The sequence below is a fragment of the Thunnus albacares genome, chromosome 8 (assembly GCF_914725855.1).
Source record: "Thunnus albacares chromosome 8, fThuAlb1.1, whole genome shotgun sequence".
Taxonomy (NCBI): Eukaryota; Metazoa; Chordata; class Actinopteri; order Scombriformes; family Scombridae; genus Thunnus; species Thunnus albacares.
The window spans coordinates 18,208,819-18,218,087 of record NC_058113.1 but is presented as its reverse complement, the minus strand read 5'-3'; the positions used below and the strand labels follow the sequence as shown (position 1 = coordinate 18,218,087).

Here is a 9,269-nt window from a genome sequence, read left to right as displayed (position 1 = left end):
TAAACGAGGGATAATTGGGCGGACCGAGAGCAAGAGGAGCGATTGATCAGGTTGATTTATTTCTGCAGGGAGAGATGGTGTGAAGAGAGGAGGGGTTAAAGGTCAGGCACTCTTGTATGTACACACACGTATGTCCACAGGCATGATACAAAAAACATGCATGTTTTACATGCATGAGTGGATACTCTCAAAGACCTGGACACAGTCCAACGTACGCTTAAAAGCACAGATTCACACACACACACACACACACACACACACACACACACGTGCACACAGACAGTTGCCGGAACATATATGGAAACTCAAGGTGTTAATGTGATAATATGATATAGGTTTATGTTTTGATGGGTGTTAATACTGAAGTCTTTCACACATCACATTTCATGCAGACATCATCAGACTTCATGGATTTTGGATTTTTAAAAACCATTATGTTGCGAGGCTGTGTGTGTGTGTGTTTGTGATTATGGATGTCAGTCAGCCTTTAATCTCTCTGACAGTCTTTGTTGTCTGTTTACATGTTCACTGGGTTTCACACAGTGTGACACCAGCATCACCTACAGGATACAGACATGAACAGCAAAGTTTTCCTGCCTCCTTCACCTGCTGTTCATGCTAAAAAAAACTTAACAATTTAATTACTTTGCAATATTCTGAATTCAAACACTTTTGACGAGTTCATTCTCTTAACCAAACACAGCTTCATTTTGTACGTGTGTTAATTCAAAATATACGTTTGTCTGTTGTTGGAGCAGTTTGATTCAGAACCAATAACATATTATGTATTAGATTTTTTCCAGGAATCTGTGTCTTGTTGCCTTTATGACTTGTATAGCGTATGAGACTGTGATGTTCATTACTTTTAGATGTTTTGTTTGGCTTATTTGTTAGGATATTGTGATATGAGACTAGATATCAACTTAGATTTTGGATATCGTAATATATATGGCATCATTTCCTGGTTTTAAAGGCTGCCTTACAGCCTTACCGCCTTAAAGTAAACTGATATAATTTTCTGAACGTACCAGACTGTTCTAGCTGTTCTATCATTTGTCTATTATATCCACATCACTGATGATTATTTATCAAAAATCACATTGTGCAAATATTTTGTGAAAGCACCGATAGTCATCACCACATTATTGTCACAAAATATCAATATCGAGGTATTTGATCAAAAATATTGTGATATTTGATTTTGTCCATATCACCCAGTTCTACAAGCAACCAGTTCTAAAAGGGCTGACTAATGAAGTCTACTGTATAAGTATTGAGGAAATTAGAGGACGATGATGACTGGACACAAATCAACTGTAAAAATATTAATTTCACTGTCACAGTGTCCTCATTAGTCAGAGAGGGACATATTTACAATTCTCTAAACTTTATTTCAACCAAGAGAATATTAAGAAATGATCAGATAGCTACAGATGCTACAGATTTTCTCGATTTCTTCTGTATTTCTGAACTATTCAGATCTAGTAGTACACCAAGATTTCACCAGCTAATAAATAATTATTTATTAACAGCAGCTTATTAACATAAATAAGACACGAGCCTACTGAGGTGACTGAAGACCTCACAAATATATGTAGACACAACTTTGCTTGTCACCAAGTTTAACTTGAAACTAAAAAGTTGATGCATCAAATAACATAATCTTGACAGATGTGACATAATGCATCATATCAGTTGGAAAGTGGTTGTGTTTTCTGGTATAAAAACAGAAAAAAAGTCAAAAAGATCGATAGTAGCCTAAGCAGAGACTCCTCATGCCAACTGAATATGGAGTTCAGACAATGTATTTATATCACCATCAAGTGGCAGGACTGTGTACAACCACCGACAACGACGGAGGACGGAGTCACAGTCGAAAGACAGAAGTGAGGATGGTCAGATGATGTTTTTCAGGAGAATGATGCTTTTGTCTAATTGAAACAATCCACATTCATACATTCACAATATACACACGTCTGCACACATGCATGGATTTATTACACATTTTGGGGATGAGTGTCCACTAATGGGGACATCGTGAACCAAATTCACTGAGTTTTATAAAGAAATAAATAAGAATGCACTCAGAGAACACACACAAGGTTTCACACTTCTGTAGATATTTTTATATGACACCCGGATCCAGACTTGTATGAAAATACACGTTGTGACAGTTGTGGGATACATTTCCAGTCAAGGGAGTGAAGTATTTAACAGAAAACGAGGGATAATTTAAACAAAATGATGCAATAAACAGGGCTGATTGATAGATTACACTGTGGTCATGTCCAATAAGCATTTTTTTCTGTGAATTTGGGGGTTTTAGCAACCATGTTCACATTTTAGATTTAGAAATGATCACATTGTGGGTATTTTTTAGGTTGATGTCAGTATTTTGAGACTCAATATATTTAAATTGGGTTACTATTAGGCCAACACAATGAAACAACTAAATTATTTCTCCACCAGAACTTTATTTCAGGCAATGTGGAGAAGGCAGCATCAGACATTATTTAGTGCCGGGAAATTAAATAAATAGAAAAGATAACTGACAATATGAAAGATCCAAGTAGTGTAGTTTAGTAATCAAAGGAGACTTATTTTTGATGTCAAGGGGAAGGGGAGGGGGTTCTGGTGGGGACTGAAATCCTGCTGTGGCCCTGGCATTGACATTAATTTTATTTTCAGCAGCCAACTGTGCTGGCATCTATTTGGTAGTTTGTGATAGGCTATCATCTTGTCCTTTTATTTGTTTGTACATTTGATTATCATTTCAGTTTTTTGTTTTGTTTTGTTTGGCTCACCTTCACTGGGCTGCCTGTTTGAGCCTCGCAGTCAGTGTCTATGAGGAATAATGACCAATTGATTGATCCCAATAACAGCACGTAGCTGCTCCTCATTGGACGTTACTGTGACTGATTGAAGAGGGAGAGAAGAGGAAGGCCGGACGAAACCATTCATCCGGCCAATACAACCCTCCGATTGAAAAATATGTTGAGTTTAACGAGCACTGGTTTGCATCTAGATTCGGATTTCAAAGAGGATTATCGGCGTGTATTTGAATTAGACGATGAGATTACAAATCAGGGTAATTTAGGATTAGATTAGCATTTTAATCACACGGTCAGCGGCTCTGAATCCCCCTCACATCCGTCTCATCCCTGCGAATAAACAGCCGAGGAGGCAGTCGGGATGCGGAGATGGTTTTGGTGACGCGGAGATGGATCCCTGCGAATATACCGAAATCCAAACAATAATGAGGATCCGGTTTGATTCAAAGCTAGTTTAGTCGTTCTTATCATTGATTTTTATATAAATGGCCATGATTTCCCTGCGGAGGCTTATTGTGCAGCTGTTGGTGCTGTTGATCCAAAGTGGATGGTGGGGGGTCGCGCCGAGCCCAACCGATGAGGGAGCACTCCGGGCCGGCCACGGGGAGCACGGAGAGCCGGGACACCAGGAGCCCCACAAAGACTCCTACAGCACCTTCGCCTCTGAGTTCCTGGAGTCCAGATATCTGTCCGATGACGGTAAGGATCTAGTTTAGTTTACCACAGGTTTCCAGTTGATTGATTACATCTCGTGCACAATAAACAAACTGTGCATTCATAACATACAGACAAATAAACAGAGACTGTAGGCAGAAACTGGACATGTGCATTAATTTAGTCTTGCGTCCAACCTCTCTGCACTGCACAGGGCCTTTCAGCACCCAGGCCAGCTCCCCCCGGTGGCAGCTGCCCACCCCCCTCTTTCTCACACACACACACACACACACACACACACACACACACACACACACACACACAGTTCAGATGGCCTCCCCCTAGTTGGCCCTTTAACTATCTTGAAAACAAGCCTCAGTTGTTTTTAACGTTTTGTTTTTTTTGTTGCTGATTTTGCATTTTCGCAGGTTATCCATTCCCCACCGCCCCACCAGTGGATCCCTTTGCCAAGATCAAAGTCATCGACTGCGGAGTGACCAAAGGATGCATAAGGTTAGAGAAGGATACATCTTTTGCCAGATCTCTCTGTCCCAAAACAGAAATCCAGTGCAGCTGTATTCCCCGGGGCTCCTTCATCCTAGATGCTGCGGCCTCACTTCAGAAAGCTGAAGCTAAACACGAGAACTCTCCACACTGTCTAATGTTTGTGCTCTGAAACCTTAAAGGAATGCAGTTATTATTTTTAGTATTGTTAATATGATGAATCACTGAGTTTTTCCACTATAAGATCTGTGGTAGTTCAACCATACTGAAAGTGAATCATGTTACTTGAAAGAGACATTCAGGGCTTGTATTTGTCTCTGTGCAGGTACGGGAAGCCAGGGTGTGATGCGGAGACATGTGACTACTTCCTAAGTTATCGTCGCATTGGGACAGACGTGGAGTATGAGATGAGTGCAGACACTGACGGCTGGGTGGCCGTAGGTTTCTCCTCTGACAAGAAAATGGTGAGCAGCTGCACAACCACTAAGACTAGACTGATATTCCTGCGTCTAGTCTAATCTGGGACAATACAACATCTGACTTTTATTTGGTGCATCAGTTAGGCTGAAAATGATGCAACTTTTTAAGAGCTTGCAGGAAATTATGAAACCAAATGATCAATAACATGTTTGAGTTTGACATTTATCACAAAATTATTGTCTACTGTTTACAAAATGTGACATATTTTCTTCTGGTCTGTTATTTAGTTTGTTGATTTAAAAATAACAATACAAATATATGAAATAACTTTAAACATTAGGTTCAAACTAAAGTCCATATACAGAACAATTCTGTCATCACATTAATAAAAAATAAACTTACCCAATATCAGTCAACATTTTCAGGCAAGTATGCAACATGACTAAGAATCTCTTATCTCTGCCTGTTCACACTGAGCTAAGATCATTTGAGTTATGGCCAAAGTTTACGTGGATCTCATGAGTCTGAGGACATAACAGTACATGTCTGTCATCCAATCATTGATCAGGTGGTATATGACATTGTCTGTTCTATTAATATAATAGACAATATTAATTATATGCAGCACTTTTTGAGGTAGTGGGGGTTGGGACGCCCCAAGGGGTCCCAAGATAAAGATAAAGGATGGACCTGATGATTAAAGGGGTAAATAAGAAAAACATATTTTTCTTATAGAAAGTTTTTTTAAAATTTTAATCAAAGTTTTGAATTGTCCTTGAACCTCTAAAAATCATTCAACTGAAATCTGAGAAGGAAGATTCACTCTTTGGTTGCTAACAGTTCATGTCCATTTCTTAATTTTAGGGGGTCACAAAAGATGTTTTAAAGTATTTAATTCACACTACAGATGATTAATTTGACACAACAAATATTTTTCATTCAATATTATTTATTTCACATCACACATGTTTTTGAAGAGTTTGAAAAAACAATTTTGTTGAACTTTCTTATTAATCTGTATTTTTACGGCCTCAAGATGAAGGCTGGGCAGTTTCTCAGTATCTATATCTTCATAATAACATCACTTAAATTTACATAGTTAACCAGTTGTAAGTTAGTACAAAGCAATTAACAAGATGACTTTTGATATACTCACCAGCTGAAAATGATAGATGCAGTTTGACTTCCAGTTTAAATGTAATGTACAACATACATTAGGGAGACAATATTTATAGGGCCTCTTGTATCTGTTCTGTTTCTTTCTTTCTTTCTTTCTTATCTCGCCACTTCAGACCTAAATTTGACCCCTTAAACATGTTCAAAAACTCACCAAATTTGGCACGCACATCAGGTCTGGTGAAAAATTTGATAAAATGTAAAAATTATCCCCTAAAGTGCCCAAATGTGCTCGAGAGCGCCACTTATGTATCTAAAATGGCCACCACGGCCTGTAGGAATGTTGTAGAGAGATCGAAACAAAACTCAATTATTTGTCTCATCAAGACCTACAAATCATATGCTGACACCTATGACCTAAATCCAACAATGTACAACTTTGCGCCAATTTTGGACCCCAAAGAAACGCTATCTCCTCCTAGGGTGTTAACAGTATCGGCTTCAAACTTTAATACATGACTTATGACACTGTGCTGAACAAAAATTATTAAAAACTTTGTAACAACTCTAACGGTTTAGATTTTGTAAGCCCCGAAAGTCGTAGTGCCACATTGCACCTTACAATGTAAACCAATGGGGAGGCAATCTCTGACGTCTAAACTATAAGTCAGACCGCTTTCAAACCTGTATCAATGGATTCAGGACGAAAATTCCTACTGAAATGCGATTTTTAATGTAAGATTTGGCCAAAGTCTCACCCTGCAGAAACTTCTCATACAGATTTGATGCTTCGCCATGACAGAGGAAGTTGCTATAACTTTATTGTACATGCTCCAGTCTGCACCAAACTTTACATGTTTGATAAGAGTCCAGGCCTGAACAGGTCTACATGACAATATTTCATCAGTGATGCAAATTGGCTGAATAGCGCCCCCTACGAAATTGCAGCAAAGCAGCCCCAGCAGCAGGCAAAACAGTGGACAAAGGAAGTGATGTTTATCTCCTTCTTGCACTGTCTGAAAACAGCTCGGGTCTGAAGACATCTACATGCCTGTGACAGATGCCCTTCGACTGCGCTGCGGCTTGACGTGCGCGGAGGTGCCAGGGCCCGTTCAACGCTGCTTGCAGCTTTTAATTAGTTTATTTTCACATATGGCCAAACACCTTTAGAAAAATATGAAAATCTCACACTTAACTTTAAATTATAATCAGCCCTTTTATTAAAAATTTAGCGAGTTAAAGAGTGAAAATATGTCTCATGTCTCACATGTGTGACAGTCCTTTAAAAAAAGACACTTTAAAAAACCCCCACTGTGGCTTAAACAATTACCGCATCCTGTCTGTCAAAATGACTCTCGTTACATTTTAGAGCTACTGTGTAATGTGACTCAGGACTTTATCTTTTTTTAATAAATGAATATATGGCATTTTGGAACACTAATTTTGATTTCTTGTTTCCTCCTATTTCCTCAGGGAGGCGATGATGTCATGGGTTGTGTCCACGATGATAACGGACGCGTGCGGATTCATCACTTCTACAATGTCGGCCAGTGGGCCAAGGAGATCAAGAGAAACCCGGCCAGAGACGAAGAGGGCATCTTTGAAAACAACCGTGTGACCTGCCGCTTCAAGCGGCCGTTATACGTCCCCAGAGAGGAAACACTTGTAGACTTACACCTGTCATGGTATTACCTGTTTGCATGGGGACCTGCCATACAAGGTGAGGAACAGAATAGCTACGTCAAGTCAACAATCTTTACATTTTTTTGTCTTTCATTACATTTTACATCATCTAACTTCTTTTAACAGGTTCCATCACAAGGCATGACATCGACAGTCCGCCAGTCAGCGACCACATGATCAGCATCTATAAGTATGAGGACATCTTCATGCCTTCCACAGCCTACCAGACCTTCAACTCTCCTCTCTGTTTACTGCTCATTGTAGCCCTCACCTTCTACTTACTAATGGGAACGCCCTAATTAAGCACAGCAGAGCACAGAGTGGGGAAAAAGGAAGAGATGAAGCAGCAATAAAACAAATTGCCATTTTTGTCCGAAGCTACATTCAAGTGTACACAACGAGAAAATGTATTAGATATTTTAAATAAGATAGAGAGAATATATTCATTACTCTGAACTCATAGCAATTGACAAATTGTTAAACTTACAGTATATTGTAGTGGTGTCAGTACAAAACAAGAGGTCTTATAAAAGTATTATAGTTTAAAATAGGCCAGTTATTTTCAGTATTTATGATAGCTTCTACACATTTAAGAATATGAGGACTACAAATGCCAAAATAAAATTAATCTTGCAAGTCTTTGAAATACTGCATGCACCTGGAAATCACTGCTGAGAGGAATAAAGGACCTGAAAATGTGAAGCACCCACTGTTCACTGGTGATGAGAAGACAGGGCCTCATGTTGAACTTGGCTGAGACACAAAGGTTTTCTGAGGACAAAAAGAAACCAAACAGCCTACAGGCTTTTGCACACACTCATCCTGTCCCTTCACTCTGTCATGTTTATGTAAATCCCCCTTTGCTAATAAACAGAGGAAAAAGACGGATTAACTTTTCTTTTACATCTGCAAGGTTTTAGGAACTGTGTGCATTTACTAAGAGAAAGATTTCATTAAGTTTTTGTAATGTTCATGTTTGGCACATATAAACGCTGAACTCATCTTATCCACAATTTCCTTTCAAGAGTTTTTTCCCCCTTTCTCAACCACACTGGCTGTTGGGTTTGTTTATCAGTACTGTGACACTACAACTGTGTGTTTCACAGAGAGAGACTGCGACATGAGTTACTATTGCCTACGAAAGCAATAACATATTGAAACAGGAGAAAACTGTGGATTTAAGGACATTTTGCTTGAACATGGACTATTTTTCCCCAGGTTGTAATTGTAGCCTTTTGATCTGTATTAAAAATGGCTGGGTATGTTCAAACAGTCTACCATGCCTGCGTATATGATCAATAAACCATTTAAGAATATACAATATTTACAAGAAAATACAGACCTTGTGCTGCATGAACAGATAGCTCTGTCAGTCAAAGACTATAAGGCCATTTAACATGAACTGTTACATTACTGGTTTGCATCCTTCAGGGACCTTTGTGTGTCATTATTACATACATTATAATATACAGTGTATTATACTTCACCAACAACTTTGTTTTAAGGGACCTGCTTCCTTTGATTACATGCACTAACATAAAAAATATAACTTTATAATGCGTGTTAAGGCTGTACTTTAGTATAGCTAGTAGCTATAACCATGACCCTACTAGTAAGTCACTATCCTAACCAAACCAGACATTAACACTTCTTATACATTAAAGTGATATGCAGGACTCTTGACCTCTGTATTTCATTTGACTCAAGACCATGATCACATGGTATGGAGCACAAACAGAACGTACAATATAATAATAGTAATAATAATAAAATAGCACAGGGCATGGCTAAAGTACAACAAATGTTACTTAAACAATGGACAGACATTCTACAAAAAGGCACCTAATTTCCAAATAACATTTGGTTTATGTGATTGTAATAACAAAATAGTTTAAACATAGATGGGCGGTTTAAAAAATACCGTGATGGGGTAGATGGGGGTTTTTTTGTAATTACTCACAATTCCAGAAGGGGGAGACAAAAGTCCTGCACTGCAACTTTAAATAGTTTAACTTAATACATTATGTAATGTGAGGACTAAAAAGAAAAACAGTATTTGTT

The 9,269-nt window shown here is 38.5% G+C and overlaps 1 protein-coding gene across 1 annotated transcript; it reads left to right on the top strand.

Moving 5' to 3' along the window:
• Positions 1–2,918: 2,918 nt before the first annotated feature.
• Positions 2,919–8,092, top strand: LOC122986654 (DOMON domain-containing protein FRRS1L). The gene is made up of 5 exons (XM_044357947.1): positions 2,919–3,530; positions 3,914–3,998; positions 4,315–4,453; positions 6,999–7,245; positions 7,335–8,092. The coding sequence occupies exons 1-5, from the start codon at positions 3,317–3,319 to the stop codon at positions 7,505–7,507; spliced, it is 858 nt and encodes a 285-aa protein (XP_044213882.1). The 5' UTR covers positions 2,919–3,316; the 3' UTR covers positions 7,508–8,092.
• Positions 8,093–9,269: the final 1,177 nt, after the last annotated feature.

Bases quoted from the DNA above. Each gene is read 5' to 3' on its own strand.
- LOC122986654 (XM_044357947.1), top strand. From the start codon at position 3,317: ATGGCCATGATTTCCCTGCGGAGGCTTATTGTGCAGCTGTTGGTGCTG. The intron at 3,531-3,913 runs GTAAGGATCTAG...GCATTTTCGCAG, and splicing joins CAGATATCTGTCCGATGACG to GTTATCCATTCCCCACCGCC. The intron at 3,999-4,314 runs GTTAGAGAAGGA...GTCTCTGTGCAG, and splicing joins GTGACCAAAGGATGCATAAG to GTACGGGAAGCCAGGGTGTG.